Source organism: Mangifera indica, chromosome 4, assembly GCF_011075055.1.
Source record: "Mangifera indica cultivar Alphonso chromosome 4, CATAS_Mindica_2.1, whole genome shotgun sequence".
Lineage (NCBI taxonomy): Eukaryota > Viridiplantae > Streptophyta > Magnoliopsida > Sapindales > Anacardiaceae > Mangifera > Mangifera indica.
Genome location: NC_058140.1, coordinates 12,475,663 through 12,496,606, shown reverse-complemented (window position 1 = coordinate 12,496,606; position 20,944 = coordinate 12,475,663). Strand labels below are relative to the sequence as shown.

Below are 20,944 nucleotides of genomic sequence, written 5' to 3'. Positions count from 1 at the left end.
GGTGCAAAATGTTTGTCCACTGTGCAGTAAATAGTTGTGTGGTAGAACATGGTCTGATTATTTCACTTGTTTATGCCTAATTAATACAGAAAGGTTTTTGGGTCTTGATTCTGTTGCAGATGCAGTGGAACATCTTCATTCTGGTAAAAAGTTTATACAAATAAAGGAAGATTCAGATCTGTCTTTACTGAGTACATATCCTTGTCTGCCTTATGGCTGGTCAAATTCAGTAGCCAGAAAATAAATAACTGTTTTTGCATCTTGCAAAAATAGTGTGGAAACAAAGTCAAATGAAAACATGATTGATTTGTCATATGTATAATCATGATAGGAAAGATCCTTTTCATGACTACCATTCTATTCAAGATTTTAGGCTTTCAACACTGGGGTTTGCAAGCATTACTTTATAATTATTGCTACCTGCTGGGGGGACTTAAGACTAGAAACATTTAGGTGCCACAGAGGACATCATCTCAATTTGATTTCACTGGCAAATTTCACTTCCACAAGACATCCGAAAATATCCTCCAGTTTACAAAATGAACTAATCTCATTGCTAGTCTATGTTCCAAGCTGTCATGCCCAACTACAATCAATTTGTTGATATTTAGCAAACTCAATTGTTCATATACATTAGCCAATCTAATAAATTCCTATGGTTAAAAGCACAGGGCACTTCATTTAATTTACTCTCAACACTGACAAAAGACTCAAGAGTCTGTTGTTGAGACAATAAATTTCTACCTTGGCTCCTTTTCTTCCAAATCTGACATTTCCATTGATTACTTTTTACCTGCCTCAAGCAAAACCATATAGACATGAGAACCTGATAAAATAAATTTATCTATATATTGAAGGCATGCCTCATAATTTACTACTTCTATAGATATTAAAGCAGTGTGAAGAGCAGTTACTTGCTCTAGTTCGTTTGCCACTCCTGCCTTTGTCAGTGTCATCTGGACCCTTCTTGTTTTTGTTGTCTTCTGTATCATATTGACCAAGTAGTTAATATAGGTCATACAGTTGACATAACTAACATAAGAATGAATTTCAAATTGTGAATGGAAACTGGCAGAAATTATGGCAACAACAACAGCCCTAAAATAGACGTGCTTCATAATCTAACATAAAAAAAACTTGTGGAGATTTAGAAAGTAATGAAAGGCACTTACTTGATCTGGTTCGTTTGCCACTCCTGGCCTTGTGAGTGTCATCCGAATCCTCATTGCTTTTGTCTTTGTTGTCTTCTGATTCATATTAACCAATTAGTTATTAATATGGTTGACTTGTTATACTTGAATGAACTTATGTTAGTCCATTCAAGCTGGCAGAATTAGTAGAAACCTATAGAAAAGCAAGGTACATAACCTATTAAAAAAGAAAAACAACTTGTAGAGAATTAGAAGGGAATGAAAAACAGATACTCAATCTAGTTTGTTTGTCACTCCTGCCCAGGTGAGTGTCATCTGAATCCTTCTTGTTATCTTCATAATCATATGCCCTGACAATGTACACCTGAGAAGAATCGGCAATATAATTAAGATATGGTAGTGCGCTTCAAATTAAAGGGTATGTCTGATGCGATATGAGCAGATGGAGTATTTACTTCTGAGCCAGAACGTGCATTAAGTACTAAAAAATGGAAGAGCCATAAAAACAGAAGCATGAAGATTTATGCAAACACTTGAATAGAAAATCCATACATTTTCAGGAAGAAAAATTAGGGAGAAGCAAAGATAACCATGAGCAGGTTCGGTGGGTAAATAAAACATCAAGAGTAACTATGTTCAAAATAGACCTCCTTGCACAATTATAAGAATACTAGTTTTGTGTCAATAGCTTTTGAAAATACAGGCATACCATATTAAACATCCTATACATTTCAAAACGTTTTAGAGTTGTTAGGCATACCATGTATAACAAATGCAGTTTCCAATTCAAACTAAGTAGATTTATGCTTAATTCTTGAGCACCTTAAATGTTGTAGGAGTGACGAGATGGAACACCGCTGCATCCCCATCAACTAGTCCATGATCAATAGAAAATCCTCGCCATCCAGCACTTAAACCATTTTTCTCAGCTAGGTATTTTGTTTGAAAATCATTTCCTTCCTCATCCACCAAAGTGATCATTTCATCATAATGGGGAAGATGGTCCTTGCAGAAGCCATTGGGCAGACCCTGTCAACAAGAAAGTTTTCTTTTAAAGACAGATATAAAAGTTCCGCTATTACGAACTACAAATGTGATTAACTTTTTTCTTAAGTGCAAGACATGAAATTGCCTAACTTTTATACAGATTGTGATTCTGGATATTCTTTCAGAAGATATTAACGATCAAAAGCAAAAGAAACAGCACATTCTGAATAACCATCAAGAAAAACATCCTAAAAGACACTATACCGTAAGGCGTTGCTACATCAAGTATTCATTTTGGTTGCTAAATTACCAGCCAGAAGCCCCCAGTCACATGTGACTGTAGCATAGGCTTGATAAAACCTGGGAATTGAGAATCTAAGCCTGATTGAATTTTTTTAGCTCTTTCAATTGCATAGACTCTCTCTTCATGCGAAGCATAAACGCGATTTAGCAGATCTCTCCTTTGGTAGCTCCTGCAATAGCAAACCTCTAGATTCATCAAAGCCCCAAAATGTGTGAGTTGTTCTCAGCACCAGAAATGTTCAATAAAGAAAAAATAAAGTCAAAATTCCTACCTTCTTCCGGAAGTCAATAAAGGTTCAAGAGGATCCTGCCAGTAATCAATACATTTAAGTAAACCCAAGAAAAACCACTGTAATCATTTGAATGCTTAAAACTATGATGTTAACAACTGAAACCTGAGTTCACACAGTAATAAATGATTCATAAATGTTAAGACTATTATAATAAAAGTAATACTACGTACATAAATGGTAATATGTTATCACGTGATTAAACTATTTTGAATTATAAATAAGATATCATCCAATCATATGGTAACATAACATCATTTGTAAGCAAATTTGTGCATGTTTCTTGTGCACAAAGTTTTATTGTAATAATAATGACCTCCACATTTCATTTGAAACAATCTCTCAATGAAAACCCTATCAAAAAATAAAATAAAACCCCACGGATTGGAAGTGAAGGGTTCAAAGTCCCGGGTAACTATATACCTCGCATATTAAATCTCCAAAAGTTATCAAAGATTACGGGACAATTACAACTATATGCAAGTTATAATCAAAAGTCAGAAGCTTTGAATTTCAAAATTCATGTTTATGTAATTTTTCAGAACTTAAAAGGTCAGGGTACTGGGTGTATGAAAAACGAATAAAATGAAACAGAACAGGCCATTCAATATGAATACATCCTGAATTTTTTTTTTCTATCTAGAATGCTCACTTCCTTGTAGTTTGGAGTCGGCTTGTCAGCACAGCGACTTGACCTTCTCACTGGCTCCAACGACTTGGGAGACTTAATAACCCGCCTCTTAACCTTTACACAACATAGAAGAACAACCCATCAGATTCAAAAACCCGCACAATCTGAGAGAAAAGAGAAAGAGAAACAAGTAGACTAGACAAACAGGAGATTTTTTGGGAGTGGGGGTTTTAAGAGCCTGAGCGAGCTTGGTGAGATTAAGCTCCTCTAGTTTTTTCTTGTTCTCTTCTAGTCTTTGGCGACGACATTCTTCGTAAGTCAACTTCGATTCCACCATTTTTCTATTTAGGGTTTGGGTAAAGAAGAAGAAGAAGAAGATGAAGAGGCAACAGCAGAGATGACAATGAATTATTATTGGTGTTGGGTTTTGCGCTGGCTAGCACTGTTCTCAGGGCGCCAACCTAGAAATGCCCGTTTCATTTGAATTCAAATCCAATTATGGACAATTCTTTTTTTTATTATTTTTTTCACATTTTTAAACATAACTTACCATAAAAATTCTCCTTAAATTTGAACACAGAAGGAACAGATTTTAAAACTTTTTTTTTCTCACATGTTAAAAAAATCTACTCACATTTTATTCCCATTTTACAAATCACATGTTCTTTTGAAACTAAAAAGTGATTTAATCATTTACCTAATAAGAAAAATTATATACATATTTTTAATATATAATTAAATATATAAATTATTATATACTTGATGGTTTTTCACCGTATAAAAATAATTATATAAAACCACTTTTGTAATAACTTAAAAGAGTATTATTATAATTGTAAAGTTCTCTTTTGTAGATATTAAATTTAATTAACCCTTTTTAAAATTTAAAAGTAAAATAATAAAAAAAACTTTTTATCCTAAAAATAATAATAATAAATAAACTAAAATATTCATAGAAATGATGTAAATTTTATATTTAATATTGGGTTTCAGAGTACAAAACAAAACCCCAAACCTGACTTACAAAAAATACTAGTAGGGATCATTGTTGAGTTCACTATTGCTTGTATATGGTAACCACAACAAAATATAGCACAATTTCCATGGCATATTGCAGAGGTTTTTCATGATTCACCATGGAGCTGTTGCCACTTCTTGGAACTTACCCTCAACCTTATCAGGATTCAGCCCAATTCTCTCAATAATAGCATCAAGTTTCTCTATTTTCCCTCTTACTTCCAAGAGCTTCATTTCCAGAGTTCTTTTCTCTTCCTCTGCCTCAGCTCGTTCAAGTCTAGCTCTTTTGGATTCTGAAGCAAGGTTGATGAGGTGATCCAGTCTAGCTTGTAAGAAGCTGACATTCATCCCCATCATCTTAAAGGCTTTCAAAGTTTGGTCCCAAATGGAAAAATTACCTTCCGGGGTGGTGAACTTGGAAGCTCTAATAGCATCAGCGATGTTGATGGTCTCTGAAATCATTCCTACTGCCAACCTACAATTAAGACCCTCAAGAAGACTTGCATGAAGAAATGAATTTTGACTCCTACAAAGGTCATAGTATTTGGCCTGGAGATGTTTGGAGAGTGCTGAGTCTATAACTAAACCGTTCACAACAACGTTGAAATCCTCAATACTTTTCACTTCTTTAAAGTCAGCAGCAGACTCTGATAATCTAATTCCATCCATAACCTCAGAGCCAAGAGCTTTGCTGTCATCTTCTGACTGATCATCTGACACAGGCTCAAGCTTACAACTACCGGGCATTTGGTTATGCTTCTCAGAATTTACTTGAGGAATTTCCTGTGCGAGGGGCTGGGGCTCCCAATAGTTATCATCCTCTTCTTTACATAAATTAATGTCCTTCTCTGCATACCCTTCCTTTCGGAAAGTAACTTCAAAATAAATTAGAAAAGGCAACTCATTAGTGTCAATGATAATAGAGAAGAAGCCAAAGTGAACTGCAAACCAACATACCAGAGTTCATTCGTCTATAGCAACTTTCTAATTTTAGAAGGCCAAGAGCACCATCCACTTCGTCTGAACCACCGGATCTCACAATGTAAATCTAAGAAAGAGGATTGTAACAATCAGGCATTGAATATGTATATAAAGATAAAAAGGCGATAGCTTCAAGGAATATAATATATGTGAGTAGTACACAAGGGAAGAATGGAAACCTATTTCACCAGTAAGCTCCAGGAGAGCTTTGTATATGAAGGGACCTGATTAATTGGTAAACACTTCTACTGTGACATACCAGAATCCCAGGCATCTATTGAAAGTTCAATTGGCAAACTTGACAAATTAAGATAAGGGCATAACCAGACTTAAACCCAAGAATACAACTACCTCAGCCTCAATTATCAAGATTTGACATACTCCAAGAATAATAGTAAACTTTTATTAATCTGTCACATGAGACTTTCAGGGAACTCCAGCACTCTCTCTTTAGGCAATGCTTCTGCTTTCATTTTCTTCCGATATCTTATAACATGTTGCACTTATTGAACTTAATTATTCTGCTAATCTTGTGCAAAGCAAATATTTAAATGTTTTGTGAAATTTTATTTTCTAAGAAATCCCACAGATGGCTAAAGCACTTGCTGTTGCCATTTTAACTTAGTTCCAAATAATAGCAATGGGAATCATGATTCAAAGGTAGAAAGGTCAAAAAACATATCAACAAAGTATAACAATTACCTGAAATTTGGATGAACCAACTAACTGAAAAACTAAGACATCCCTCTCCACTAATTTGTGAGCAACTGAAAATCCTCTCCATCCTGCACTTAGGCCTACCTTTTCTGCAAGATATTTTGTTTCATATTCTTTAGCGCTTTCATCTTCCAAAACCATCATGGTATCCTGTTTTGGCAAATGATTAATACAAAAATACCTCGGAAGGCCCTACCAGAAAAGTCATCAATGTCAGGTCAATGATTCCAGGTTGAAGATGCAAAAGCATTGTCAAAAGAGGTTTACCAGCCAAAATCCTCCAGAAACATGTGAAGGGAGCATAGGCTTAATGAAGCTAGGGAATTGAGGTGCCAGATTAGCTTGAACATCCTTTGCTCGCTCCATCACAGAAGACTTAACTTCTTCATCACTGTACAAGCTAGCATGTGTTGATCTTTTTCGCTTTTGACTAAAGCCAATAACAAGAGTCAGGACATAATTCACTTCCCCGTATATTAAAGGAAAATAACACATAGTCGTTTATATAACCACTAACCATTTGGAATTCCCACCATCCAAGCATGCAACCTGTCAAAAAAATTTATAAGACATCACATTAATTTATTATTCCTATCTCCAACAATCAAAGGCAACATACTAATTTCCAACTAATTTAAAAGAGTTACAGAGCAAAGATGCTCTGCAATGCAGTTAGTTTGGAAACCAAGTGAAGAAGACACGAATGAATTCAGGACTTAATGAACAATCTACGTATCAAGCAGAGGAAGACGAGAGTGAACATTAATTTGTTGTCCTCATTTAAGGGACACTCTTACTGGTCTTAAAACTACCATGCAGGAAAAAAAAATCCTCTTAAAAAACAACATCATTTCCAGAGAACAAAAATGAAATGAGAGAACTCATTTTGATGTGTACTTGCAGAATTGTATTGAACATCTATAAACCATAAAACCGGTTGTGGAAAACCATAATTTGCTAACTTCAACGAACCCGTTTTCTTTTTGCACATCTACTTTGATAATACAAGATACACTTGTATGTGTACCCTTTAACATCAAAACTGAACACTAAAAATGTATCAGAACTTGTTGTTTTATCGGGGAATTTTGAGAAAACATCTCAGAAAATCTGACACGATCACTTCTTCTTCTCCACTCCGTATTTTCTGTTTCCGAAAACAGAAAAACGGCTGTTTCCGAAAACAGAAAAACGGTAAACATAAACCATATAAGAAACATTTCAGTTAAACCAGCAGGAAAAAGAAATGAAAAAACCAATTTGTCTCATATTTTTCATTTGGGTTTTGACTATCACACTACCAAGCTAAAAACTCTCAGAGTGTTTTTATCAAACAACCCACCGAACAAATTAAAAAGAAAAAGCAAAATCGTGAAACTCAAAAAGAAAACAAGCATAACTAACGATGAAACAGAACAGTATAAGGAGCCACGAAACACAAACTGCGCAAAGCTATGCTCATTGCTAACTCACTTTCTTGTCAGTCACCATCTTCTCGTCCTTCAGTGACCTTTCTTTCTTAACGTTCTACAAATGGACAAACCCAGATGAGAAAAACGTGAAAAAGGCTATTAATGAACAAATCCAGGTGAAAAATACATGTGAATAACTTGATATTGCAAGTCCAAAACGGATATACTGAAGAAAAGTAGAAGGAAGGATTAGCTCGGGGAGATGTGCGTTATCTCTCTTTGGAAGCAATTGCCATGGCTCGGCTTTTTGATCAGCAGCGGCAAAACTGCTGTGAGAATTCAAAAATAAGTTGAGTTTTTAATACTAAATTTGAAGGCAGACTGGAGTTGAAATGACCATTTCATTTGAAATTTGTACTGGCAAATTACATTTCCCATTCAGGATTTGGCCGAAAAAATTTTCCGATCTTTTTATGACCTAAAATGATATTTTTCATCAACAATAAATCTAGAGTTAGACAATTTTTAATACGAACGGTTAATTCAATATGTCACAATATAAAAAAATAAGATTAGAGTTAAGTTGTTCTAATATGAAATTTATTTCAAATCAATTTGATACGATTTAAATTTAAATCAAATAATGTTAGGGTTTACATAAAAATAATCTGATTTGGTCTGAATTAATTCAAATGTTTAAAAAAAATGTTATTTTAATAGAATTTATTAGATATAAATTATATAAATATTAAGAGACAATATCAACCGTAATTGAAATTTTTATAGATTACATATAATTATGTCTTTATATAATTTTAATAACTTGTATTATTTTTTATTTTTTTAAATATTTTATATTATTATTAAATAGTAAGAATGTAATTTATTTAATCAGATTATTGATGTATTTTAAAAGTCTTAATATATAATTTTTAGAGTATTTATAAACAAAACAAAATGTTATATTATGTGTTTTATTTATATTATGTTGAAATAATTTGGTAAAGAAATTAAAACAGTATAAACACTTAGGAGAGTGAAAATAATAGATAATTTTGTATCAATTTGGGTCGAGTCAGGTCAATTCGAATATTTTAAAGTTTGATTATGGTTAAAAAATTTTGACACGATTTTAATTCAGATTGAATTAAAGTTGAAAGTCTGTAAAATGAAACTCACTTAATTAATAAAAAATTATTTTTTAAATTATCACATCACTTAATTAATAAAAAATTAAAAAATTAGATTTAAAACTTTTTATTTTCATTTCTTTTCGCTCTCACTCTTTTTTTTTATTTTTAGTTATCCATCAAATCCTATATATCATTCTCATTTTCTACAACTCATCTTTTGGGTTGATTCAATTTTCACACCCACTCTTGTGGGTAATCTTTGTCATCGTTGAACTCTTAACTTTTCTCTAACCATTGCTCTCTCATCTTTTTGTCAAGTACTCTCGCTCTCCCACCTTTAACATCGAGCACAATCGTGGAATGTCTTATCTCTTTTATTGGTGGTTATTGAATTGCAAGTTAGGGTTTTTGTCAAGTTAAATTGCAAATTACAACTTCACCAATGACTTGCGGATGTTTCATCCACAACTGTGGCGGTTAGGGTTTTCAATATTGTTGGAGGGATTAGTTTTCGGGTCAAAACTTGGGTGGAAATCTGTCGTATCGTACTCAATTTGTAATAGTTTCGCTATTCCAGCCTATTTTCATGAGGAAAACAGACGCCAATCATAAAAGTAAATCAACTTTCAAATACTCAAGTTACTATATATGTGTGTGTGTCTGTGTTTTAATCTTCTTCTTATTGCATTTCATCAACATTTCAGAGGAAACTGGCATGGCAAAAGCACATCAAGAATATGCAACCTTAAGTAAACGTAGCTCAGAGACTTAAAAGGCCGATTCAAAGCTTAGAGAAAGGAGAATACAGACTACTACTACAACATTATCAGCTTCAAATATTACATTATTTTTTGAGCTCTCTCATGGCTGACTCTAATAAACCTATGCAAATTGCAGCATTTTCACAGAATTTTGATCTGCAAAGTTACTACAAACTAATGAGCTCTCACTCTGAAATCCTAGCTGCCTCCCTACACTCATAAAAAGTGTAAAAGCAAACAGCAACAGCACTATTATTATGAGTAATATTTCTCATTACCTATTAATTCTTAATATGGAATGTATATAATCACCATGGAGCATTAACTTCCTCCTGAAATTTAAGCGCATGCGTCTCAGCTTTTGCTTTCAAAGACTCTACTTTATAATCAAGTCTTCCCATGGTCTCTTTCAATGTCAAAAGCTTCAATTCAAGAGCTCTCATCTCCTCTTCTGCACAGGATTTCTCTACAGTTACTTCTTTCAGCCTCTTTAATTCCATAGACTCTTCTGATTCCAATGTGAAGCTCATCAACCGGTTCAACCGGGCACGTAGGAATGAAACATTCATACCTAATAGCTCAAACCCCTTTAAGGTTTTATCCCAAACCTCATAATCAGCTCGAGATGTGGAAAGGTTACAAGCTCTAACGGCCTCTGCAATGTTAACAGTCTGGGTAATTATTTCAGCAGCCAATTTACAGTTAATGCTCTTAAGAAGATGATTATGCAAAAAGGAATTCTGAGAGCTGCAGAGCTCATAGTATTTAGTCCTGTGGTGATCAGAGAGCTCAGAGTCAATGGCCAAATCATTCACAAGTATGGTGAAATTGTCAACGCTCTTCACTTCTTTAAAATTACAGGGGGATTCTGAAGACTGAAGCCCTTCTGAAGTGATAGGGCCCAGATCCACCCTTCCATTCTCAAACTGATCTATAACGTGCCCATTAGTGGTCTCTAATACCATCAGGGTGCTATTTTGAATATCATGTTGTATAAAACCTGGAGATTTCAACTGTTTCGCCCTTTTCTTGGATTTCTTTTCCTTCTCTGTTTGATCATTTATTTTTGCTTCAGAGTCAATATCCAAGGGAACTGTAAATAAATTAAATTAACTTTTTAGTCACCTATGAATAGAAACAGAGCTAAAAGCAGAGTATTGAAACACACCCGAATTTATCGGTTTTGCTTCAGCAGTCACATTCGAAATTCCATTAGCTCTCACTATGAACACCTACATAAATGGAGAAAAAGGTTGCAACAAATAAGTTAAGACCTATTAAAGATTTACCAACTACTTCACACATAACTTAACCCAATTAAAAGTAGGCAAAGGACCCAACCAACCACACACAGAGGAAAAGACTTCCTTACCTTTACCAAAATCATCAAGAGATTTCACAATACTCAAAGTAAAATTAATAGATCATTATAGCTCAGTTCCATGTGCGTCTATATGGAAAAATATTGGGATTTTTGCTTCACCATTCCATGAAGAAACACCACAGGTTTTATAGTTCCACTCCCACATATTAAGTAAATTAATGATTTTGATGAAAACTACAATTTATCAATTCAAGGCATAGAGAAAATAGAATACTACAAGGACTTTATATCACAAGTAAAACATCCATAGATAAAAGAGTAAAATTAGCTCAATAAACTCACTGGTGTCAGAAGTCATGAAGTAGAGTGCATGCCTAGATTAGCTTTACTATAGTCTTTTCCATTATAGTCACTATACCAGAATTATAATTTTCATCTGTGTCATGGAATTTGTTTGCTCAATCAATACCAAAACACCACAGGCATTAAAGGTTTTGCTGAATTTTTCCTTTCTCAAACGAGGAACTAAAACAATTACTATTGATGACAAACGATTTATAAGCCAATTGTATGATATATATATATATATAGATAGCAAAAAGATATGAATGGTACCTTAAACCTTAAAGGTGCAATTAAATGAAAAACTAGAACATCAGACTCATTTAATCCATTTGAATCACAAAATGCCTTCCAACCACCGCTCAATGCTGTCCTTTGTGAAATATAGTTGACTTTATATTCGCCTCCACTTTCATTTTCCAAAGTAAATACTGTATCAGTCTTTGGCATATGCAGTTTGCAGAATCGCATAGGAAGATGCTGTCACAATAGAAGTTAATTCCAAATGAAGCTGTTAAGTACTGGCCAAATTATTGTATTCTCAAATTTAAGACAGAATATTAACCTTACCAGCCAAAAGCCATGAGTAACATTTGACTTAACCATTGCTTTCCAAAAGCTTGGGAAGCTAGCTTCTAGGTTGGCTCGAAGCTCTTCTGCTTGTTCTATTACAGGTGAATGAACTTTGCAATGATCATAGAGATCATCAATCATAGCTCTCTTCCGTCTACTGCTTCAGGTATATTACCAAGGAGTCAATAAAAAAATAACAGAATTTCAACTTTACAGAGACTGTAATTAAGGCTAAAAGAAATCAAAGATAAAAGCACAGACCTTCTAGACTCCTTTGAACTATCATATACTACCTGTTCAAAAATTCACAATAAATTTTCAATTAATTCATCATCTCAATTTATAAGAACAATGACACCATAAAAACCTTTCAAGAACCAGAAAAAACAAATTATGATGGAGAAGTAAAATTGCATCTAGGTTATGCAGTGCTTTTAACACAATCTAAGCGGAATATCAAGCTTGAATCCAGTTGGCCAGTTCAAGAGCAATAGCACAGAGAATTAATTACAAAGTCAATAATAATTCGTTGAAGAACAATCAAAGACATTGTATAACTAAAGCAAGTGAAAATTGGTCCATGCTTGATGGCTGAAAGAAGACTAAGAAGACAAAAGAAATAAAAGAAATCAGAAAGTTTATGTCTGTCTTATGTTTAACTTTGAGACGGTTACAATTTCTAAACATCATAGAAGGAAAAATAATTTCAAGCTTTGACAGGTTTGTTATGTTTCCAGGAAGTGTTTGGGCTTGGGTTGATGTCTTTCATCAATTGATGCTCCGTATGTCCTAGTTAAGTACATGATATTTGGTATCAGGAGTTCAGAACAAGCTCCAAATCTTGGTTCAGGTTGCAGATGGTCACCTTGGCCAGAACGCAGTTATAAAAAAAAAAAAAAAAACCACAGGCCAAAGCTAGCTGGAGGGACAACTAAATGGAATGGTCTCTACAGGAAAGGACTACCTAGAGTAGGATGAAGGATTACTACTGGGAATTCTGTTACATGCATGTATTCTGCTGAGCAGTAGTTGCCAAGCTCATGATAAGCATTGCAGAATCACAAAAATATGGAAACTAGGAGGATAAATCCATAGAGGTGGCTCTCAGGAATTTAAAAAATGTAAAATAACTACCTAATCTGTGTTAATATCATTTTTTTATCTCATTTTGAGGTACTCCAGACACTTAAAGCACTAGACTATTTACCAGGCACATTAAACCCTAATCCTAAAGTCACCTGACAATGGCAAGACAAAACCTGGAGGATTCCTCATTGCCCCAACATAGTGCCGGCAGGACAAAATGGAGAACAACTGCCCAACTAAACCCTAACTAGGGCATCAAAACCAAACGTAATTGCCACCCTTGATACTCAGAACTGATATGGCAAGTCCTTACAGAAGCACAGTGGACCTAACTCAGCATCAGGTTACAAAAAATCCCACTTTCCGCTAAGAAAATGCCTCAAAATGCATACCATTCCAGGAAAAAAAGTGCTGAAACAACTCAATCTTCATAGGACCAAAAATGAACAAAATTCTGAAGATAAACCTTGGTGTTACTCTTTTCTCTTTAACCGGAAATTATCGAGTACAAAAGCCCAGATACATATCAACGAAACAAATCCTAAGTTAAACCTGAAACTATTTTTAACAAGAAGGTTTGCAAAAAAGAAACTTGTTCTCACTAATTCAGTCCTGAAATCTGGATCCGGAGACATATCACAAATCTGGCTCAGCTTCAGCTTGCTCTCAGAAGACTTCCTCTGTTTATTAATCTAAAAAAGAAACGAACAAACCAATTAAAGCCAAAACTCAGAATCAAGACATGCACAAGCAGGGAAAAAAGAGAGAAAGAGAGAGAACTGTGGGATAAGAAATAGAATCCGAGGCATCTTCTTTAGAGAGAGAAAAGTGAAGGGTTGTGGCTTCTGGGTCATCCATTTTCAGCCTCCTCTTCTGAAACTGAAACTAAAAGTCTGAAGCGAAATCGGATTTCAAATTTCTTGAGTTGGGTTTCCTGTTGTTTTCCTGGTGCTCCGTTTCCTTTTTTTTTTTTTCAAAATAATAATTGCATGATGACAATAAAACGAGGTAAAGGTGGGCTGTTTCGGACAGGTTAATTTACGTTTTCATGTTATTAGATTTTCGCTTATCTCTAATCCGAATTTTCTCTCTGAAATTTCACTGTCAATTTGTTACATAATCATATAAAGTTGGAAACTTTTTACCCAATGTAATAAAAAACAGATTTTTTTTTTGTGTGTGTGGTTTATTTGCTTAAGCATATAGAAGTAAACTTTGTCACTAAATTTCTTTCTGAAAAATAAATTAAAGTTAGAATCGTAAAATTTAAATCTAATTAGTCATTTAAGATGGTAAATTAGTGGAGAAAATACGATTTTCATCAAGAAAGTTTCGGGTTCAGAAAAAAATAAGTAACTTTTCTAGCTAACCCATTTCAAGTTTTAGGGCACCTACAAAAACGTCGGCATGTGTTAAAGAAGAAACTTTCAGTAAATTTTTATGGCAAAAATCTTCTGTAACATGTTTCAGGGTGAGATTGATGGGTTTTATATTGATTAATTGATTTGTAAATGCAGTTGAGTTGATGAGAATCTATTCCAGCAAAACCTGCTGTCTCATCAGGCTGTGTCTTTTGGGTTTTGCGTCAAATAATAATCAAATTACAGACGATCTGTCATATTCATAGCTATTAAGAAGCTTATGGCAATCCTGTAATATGAATCATCAAAATGATTCATCTTTGAAGGTTTCTGATTCTGTGTAGACTTACAGGATGTTGTATTAAAATGAAAATAAACCTCACCAGTATCTTCTTCTTCCTCCTTTGTAGTCGAAGAGTTCCACGCTAGCTCAGTACCTCACCTGGATGATCCCACATGTATTTAATTAGTCTTTTTAGCTTTGGCCTTCCATGTCTGTTCTCTGTCAGTCAATTAATATCTGTCAAAACACATAATTAAGACAAGCAGAGAAAGAAGCAAAAACTTGGAAGCCCTGAAAAGCCCGATGAGCAGATGGATTAAAACTAATACTTCAACTTCATGTCCAAGGAATTTATGTGTGAACATTGGAATGCAGAAGCTTGATTGACTTGAACCATTGCTTCATTCATGACATTATATGATATTCCAGCAACCTTGTAAAGCTAGTAAATCAACAAAAAATAGCCATCTTCAGAAGAAAACTCCAGCTTCAATACGCTGAAACTGGCAGCTAGTTTTAACATATTTCAATGGATTTTACTATGGCTTTCAGTACAAGATTTCAGAACAGAAGAATGCAAGAAATCTTCATTGTTTCGCAATCAAATTAATCCATACAAGACTTTGGCTCAAGACTATAATTAATATAATCTGCCAGCCTTGAAATAATTTCAGAAACCCAACAAGTAGATAGCAAAAACAAAGAGAAAGAAGCATCAACCGTTATATTCCTTTCATTGTTATTCAGGCATATCAGCATGATTAAACGAGCTGGCAGAAATGGGTTTTTGTTATCTTTTAGGCAAAAAGAAACGGATAGTACTGAATTGTGACAACTCATATGCAATTTTTCTTGGCTATTGACCTCACAATATTACTTTTGAGTCGCCAATCCCAAACTTAACGTCCCAGTTTAGGAGAAAAGATTTCAAACTGGCGGTCAATTTGGCATTGCTGTTTAGTCTGAAACTATGTCCACAACCAATACAATTAATTATGCGGTCCAAATTGTGGCCCTGACTAAAACAAACAGTGGTTTTGTCGTGGAAGGTACTTCAACGAAGCTTCACACAAATATTAATGAAATGATAACGATACTTACAGTATTCAACTATTATTTTTTCGTTTCAAAGGGTACAACTTTTTTTCTATAATAAAACTATATATATAAATAATAATTACATTCAATTATGTTATTATTTATATACAAATTTAGTGACATAATCTTTTATTTTGCTTATCAGATAAATTGAACTCTTAGAACTTTTTTAAATGAAAGGAAAGATCGGGTAAACTCTATGACTAGTCTTATAACCACTACAAATGCCTTATTATTTGGTTTCAAATTAATTAATATAAGTTATTCACATGAGAAAGAAATCTTGCTAATCAAATTTTAATCTTTTAAAAAAACTCTTTTTACTTAATCACTCAAACTAACAGTAAAATCAAGCTTTTAAATTTTTACTATTAAAAAAACTTAAATCTTCAAATTTTCTTGTAGAATATATCAAAGTTACAGTATTTTTCAAAAAAGTATCATAGAATTTTTTTTATTCTATTTAGTTTTAAATCAAAGTGGTTAATTTTTTATTTCCAAAATAAAATGATAAAAGTATTGTTTCTTCAACAAGATACTCTAAAAATTTGATTTCTAGGATAGAAAATATTGAAGAAAATTCAATCCCGTTATTTACACACAAGAAAAAACATTAATTCCTTCAATATAAAAAGTAATAATTCAATAAGTCAAAGCGTTGTTATCCCATTGACAAGGTGAGAGATATCAGAAATTTGTTCTTCCGGCTTTCAGATTTTAAGAAATTGTTTCTTAAGACTTCTTCACCCCAAATCTTTAAGCAAGCATCTCTTCAAGTTACAGAACAGAAGGTTACCCAAATAAGGCAACAGAAGTAGTCATAGCTCAAGCCTAAGTAATTTCGAACTCCAGCCTCTTGCTCATACATTAACATCGTACACACAGTTTACTGATTGGCTTTCCAACATACAAAAAAGATCTTTGTACAGAACTATTTCACAATTTACATCTGCTCCTCAACTTCTGATACCATTCGCACACCATATAGCACAAGTTTGGTGATCCGGCTGATTCTGGGTGATATATAATAACACAAGAAGATTTTATTAACTGGCATCCTGCAGCTCAGCAGACATACAATTATAGATCGGTCTTAAACGGTACTTCATTCTAAATATACCGTGATCTTCCTTGCGCTATTATATATGTACACTTCATGCTGGAGGATTTAGCCCACAACCCAAAGAAGGGTAACCGATGATTGACCAAGTAGTCTTCCAAAATGTCTGGAAACCTCAACGATATCTTGTAGAGATTTATTAGCTTTACATAAAAAAATCTCTAGGAGCTTCTGAACAAGCCAAAGAAAACCAACTGCAGAGTTCCTCCAGTGTAATCTTTAAGATACTATAATTTTGAGCGACGGTTGCATTTGATACCAGGGAAAGGTAAATTTCTATGAGAAGAGGCAAATGGCAGCCGGTTTGCAGAGCTGGAAAATTTAATATCCCAGCCTTCAACATTCTTGGGAACACAAACATCAAAGAGGACTTGGCCAAGAACACTGTGTGCATTGATTCTTGGGGGGGAAGGCATGTAGACTGATTTTTCATTACGTTCATCCTGTAAAGACCGAGAGCCTTGACCATTGAGATGCTCTGCTGAACTTGGCAAAAAGAAGTGATCACTTGGCCCAACTGCTACTCTTCTTAGGCTTTGGTTTGAGTTAACTGCTACTTTCTGCAGGTCACAAATTAACTCAGATATCTCATCATGCATACCCTCTATGCCAGATCTTTCCCCAAGTTGTCGGACTCTTTGGGAATAAACAGACATAGCCTTCTCAAGCAGAATGGTTACAGCAGCCCTGTATTGGATAGGGTAATGCTTGTAATGACCTGAAGCAAAAAGAATTGCATCACTTAAATTTTAGTACATAGTCAGTGCACAAAAAAATACAATCATAAATGAAAAATAGCACACATTATTCAGAATTGAGACATGTTCATGGCACATCCCGTAACTAAAAGATAACATACATTGACGACCATGATCTAAAGGAATCTTCCAGGTAGAATGATAAACTCATTGACCAAATAACAAAGACATCAAATTAGTCACATGAATGGACTAGAAATGACAAAGTGTGACTTCATCTGTAACAACCTTTTAATCAAATGAGTAACAGAGAAAATGTCAAATGTCTAAGGCACACACAATTCAGTATATTAGCTTGCTTAGACATTTACATTCAACTTTAGGCACTTTGCTGATTGTGTCACATTAAATGTCCACACTGGAAAATAGTCAGAGAAACAATGCCAAATATCCAACATATTAGTTACCTTAAATGTAGAAGTCACAAATAGCAATAGTCAAATTGAAAAATTATTCCACATGATGCAATAAGCAGCATATGGGCTTGAGAACTGAAACAAACCTAGGTGAGGGGATCCATTCCATGTCACAAGCTCAACATCACCCCCAAGTTCTTGTATACGTTGAGTGAAATTAAAGATAACTTGTGGTGGTGCATAGTCATCATTCTCTGAGCATAAAATAAGAAATGGAGCCGCCAGGTCCTACAAAAGAGACAGAGGAAATTTAGACTAATGGGCAGGAAAGACATAAAAGACAACTTCACAGGGTCATAGGCAAGATAGAAACTTACAACAGAGGAGTACAAAGCATGCCAATATTCTGCACGTTGAGACTCGAACCTAGTAAGACATAAACCATCTAAACCAGAAGCAACCCCTTTTGCAAACCAAGATACAATCTTTAACGATCCAGGAATCTTCTGAATGGTGGGGTGGAGACCAAATCGAGCACAAAAATCACTAGTAAAATCTATGGGACCAGAATCGTAGATGTGCCCAGCAAGGCAATGTCTGACCAATCGACTTTCATCCTTCATTAAAACAGGAACCAGAGAAGGGTAACTTCAGATGAGTTGCTGCAATAAAAAAAATAGTTGCCTACTTACATATTTACTTAGTAAACTAGAGGCGACATAGCACACACCGCAGTAAGATGACCATCACATGTTTCCAGAATAATCTGTAGCATCACATGAAACAAAATTATTTCTAAAGCTGCAAACACTTCAAAAAATCGCAAATTATAACAAGAAATTTACATTAATTTACCTGAAAAGCCTTGTACATGCAAGCTTTCGGACCACCAGAAAAAGCCACGAAAACTACAGGACATGGTTTAATCCTCAGCTCCTACACACCCCAAATCAAAGTTAAGTTCCAATTCGTGTATTATGAGGAAATTTTCAAAGCCCGATAATCGCCTAATTCTCATTGAATTAAATTAACAAACCTAATTTCATTAGCAACTCAAAATTTGACTGTTACGACCAACCACACAACAGAATAAATCAGAATAAATCAGAATTTCACATATTAATTGAAACTTTAGAATAAATTATTACCTCCACAAGTTCATTGACAAGAACAAATGCTATGGATGTAGCCCTTTCAGGATAAAATCTGCACAAATTTTCAACAAAAATTAGCAAAATCCCAAATAAATAAAATCATAATTGACAGAGAGGAGAATTTACACGTCGAGGAAATGGGAACGAGAGACGAGGGAATTCCAGCCAAGAGAGGAGTACAAATCGACAAAACTTCTTAGCGGGTTGTCATGAACTGAAACCCAAGCGAAAAACACAACAATTCCACGAAACGCCAGATCTCTCCGGCCCCAAAACACATTACCATCACTGTTACTGCCACCACCGAGCATTTCTACCTACAAATTTTATGCGTGCTTTGCCTCGTTTGAGCTTGAGCACGATACTTTTTTTTATTTGTATTTTTGAGAATTAATGGTGGCGATGTATTGATCAGATCGGATGAGTGCGTGAACAAAAGAGGAGGTGCCACGTCAGACAGTAGGCACCACGCGCTTATTAAGATAAGTCAGTTGGCCTTTGAAATTTCCAAGGGCTGGTTTTTTTGTAATTTGGAGTTTGGTTGCAGATTTTATTTATATTATTATTTTCGAAAAACTTATCCAGTTATCCGGACCAAAATTAGGAAGAGAGTATCTTGCATTTGGCTGAGTTATTTTGTTTATCTGTTTTTTATTATTTATATTATTTTATTTTATTTATAAATAATAAAAAATTTAAATAATTTTTTATTATTAATGACAAGATGATAAATAATATAATAAATAGTTTAATTATTATCTCTATCTTAGATATTAAAAAATTATCAAGATAATCTTAATTTTATTATAGTATATAATTTATTTATTAATTTTTTAGGTAAAAATAATTTTATTTTTAATTAATATAATAAATAATATAAAAATATTTTAGAATAATTATACCTAAGGGTATTTAAATAAAATAATATATTAGTATTTTTTTACTATCTCTAACCAAATGTAATAATTATTTACACTTATCTAATTTTATTAAATCTTATCAAATATAGTAATAATTTATATTCAAAAATCATTAAGATAATCTTTTACTTTTAAATATATAAATAAATATATATAATATGTATTATTATATAATTAAATATTATTTTATTTTTTATTTAAAATTATTCTATTATTTAATGGCATAATATATATATATATATGTATATATAAAATAGATACTCAAAATAGATACATATAATTTTATTAATTTTTAAAATAGTGTTATTTAACTCCAATAAACATGGAAAATGATAAAAGGGTATTTTTGTCTTTTCAATATATTTATTTTAAAAATGAAGAATTTCACAAATTGTACGTATCAAATGTGAAAAAAAATAGTTTATTTTTTGACTTAAGGATAACTATTCCATTATTAGAGCTTAGTTTAGTAGGAAAATAGTCATTCTCCCAAATAAATAATAAAAGAAGAATGATAATTTTTCATATTATTATTCCCTCTAACTAGAGAGTGAATTCGAGTAAAGCTTACTCGAACTTAGATTAGCTTTAAGCTTGATATCTAATTAGAGAGTGAATTCGAGTAAAAATTTATCCTTTTTCATAGTACATTTTGATCCATTCAAATTGAATTATCTTAAACCTATAAGATTGCGTAAGTTGACTCAAACTTAATAGTATAAAACCCTTTAAACTTGATCTCAATCAAACTAAGTTAATATTGAATTTAAACTGATTTAGTTTGAATCCACGTAGTCTATAAATTTCAACTATATATGTTTATATCTACGTAGTAAAAAAGAGGAATTACATTTAATGGTTATATTTTAACCTTGATCTGATAACTGTTATGCAAAATGATAATTTTGGTTTCTACATGCACACTTACATTTAATGGTTATATCTAGTATTATCATTATTTGTAAATAGGTTATATATGCAAGCCTTGGACTATAGTTTTTCGGTTTGCTATCCTCCTGTTTAGGTTGAACAAGTTTAGGTTATTTTCGAGCTTCTTTAGTACGCTTGTTGTTTTTATTTTTATAACTTAAAATAATAATAAATGATATGTACCAATATAATTAGATATTATTTTATCTTTAATTTTAAACTATTCAATCAAATATTGACATATTATTAGTTATAT

The 20,944-nt window shown here is 33.3% G+C and overlaps 4 protein-coding genes across 8 annotated transcripts; all 4 read right to left on the bottom strand.

Annotated features, from left to right (window-relative positions):
- Positions 1-440: 440 nt before the first annotated feature.
- Positions 441-3,822, bottom strand: LOC123213498 (B3 domain-containing protein At3g19184). Of its 4 annotated transcripts, none has more exons than XM_044632940.1 (9): positions 3,568-3,822; positions 3,384-3,476; positions 2,714-2,748; positions 2,449-2,611; positions 1,974-2,180; positions 1,425-1,515; positions 1,173-1,244; positions 915-980; positions 441-793 (listed from the first exon to the last, which is right to left on the bottom strand). In XM_044632940.1, exons 1-9 carry the CDS (start codon positions 3,697-3,699, stop codon positions 783-785), a joined length of 870 nt encoding a protein of 289 aa, XP_044488875.1. In that variant the 5' UTR covers positions 3,700-3,822; the 3' UTR covers positions 441-782. The 4 variants fall into 4 exon arrangements, with proteins under 4 accessions (XP_044488875.1, XP_044488874.1, XP_044488873.1 ...); XM_044632939.1 differs by having other exon boundaries at positions 1,173-1,247; positions 3,568-3,821; XM_044632938.1 differs by having other exon boundaries at positions 915-983; positions 3,568-3,820.
- A 499-nt stretch (positions 3,823-4,321) lies between these two features.
- On the bottom strand, positions 4,322-7,896 carry LOC123214925 (B3 domain-containing protein Os01g0234100-like). Its single transcript, XM_044634954.1, has 6 exons — positions 7,551-7,896; positions 6,595-6,626; positions 6,345-6,507; positions 6,063-6,269; positions 5,337-5,427; positions 4,322-5,254 (listed from the first exon to the last, which is right to left on the bottom strand). Exons 1-6 carry the CDS (start codon positions 7,566-7,568, stop codon positions 4,494-4,496), a joined length of 1,272 nt encoding a protein of 423 aa, XP_044490889.1. The 5' UTR covers positions 7,569-7,896; the 3' UTR covers positions 4,322-4,493.
- A 1,514-nt stretch (positions 7,897-9,410) lies between these two features.
- On the bottom strand, positions 9,411-13,762 carry LOC123212726 (B3 domain-containing protein Os01g0234100-like). 2 transcript variants are annotated; one of them, XM_044631883.1, is made up of 7 exons: positions 13,489-13,762; positions 13,311-13,400; positions 11,884-11,915; positions 11,620-11,782; positions 11,323-11,529; positions 10,552-10,615; positions 9,411-10,476 (listed from the first exon to the last, which is right to left on the bottom strand). In XM_044631883.1, the coding sequence occupies exons 1-7, from the start codon at positions 13,564-13,566 to the stop codon at positions 9,692-9,694; spliced, it is 1,419 nt and encodes a 472-aa protein (XP_044487818.1). In that variant the 5' UTR covers positions 13,567-13,762; the 3' UTR covers positions 9,411-9,691. The 2 variants fall into 2 exon arrangements, with proteins under 2 accessions (XP_044487818.1, XP_044487819.1); XM_044631884.1 differs by having other exon boundaries at positions 11,620-11,779; positions 13,489-13,760.
- A 2,524-nt stretch (positions 13,763-16,286) lies between these two features.
- Positions 16,287-19,241, bottom strand: LOC123214945. Its single transcript, XM_044634976.1, has 7 exons — positions 18,965-19,241; positions 18,833-18,890; positions 18,540-18,620; positions 18,415-18,450; positions 18,062-18,301; positions 17,831-17,972; positions 16,287-17,288 (listed from the first exon to the last, which is right to left on the bottom strand). The coding sequence occupies exons 1-7, from the start codon at positions 19,147-19,149 to the stop codon at positions 16,798-16,800; spliced, it is 1,233 nt and encodes a 410-aa protein (XP_044490911.1). The 5' UTR covers positions 19,150-19,241; the 3' UTR covers positions 16,287-16,797.
- Between the last annotated feature and the right edge of the window lie 1,703 nt (positions 19,242-20,944).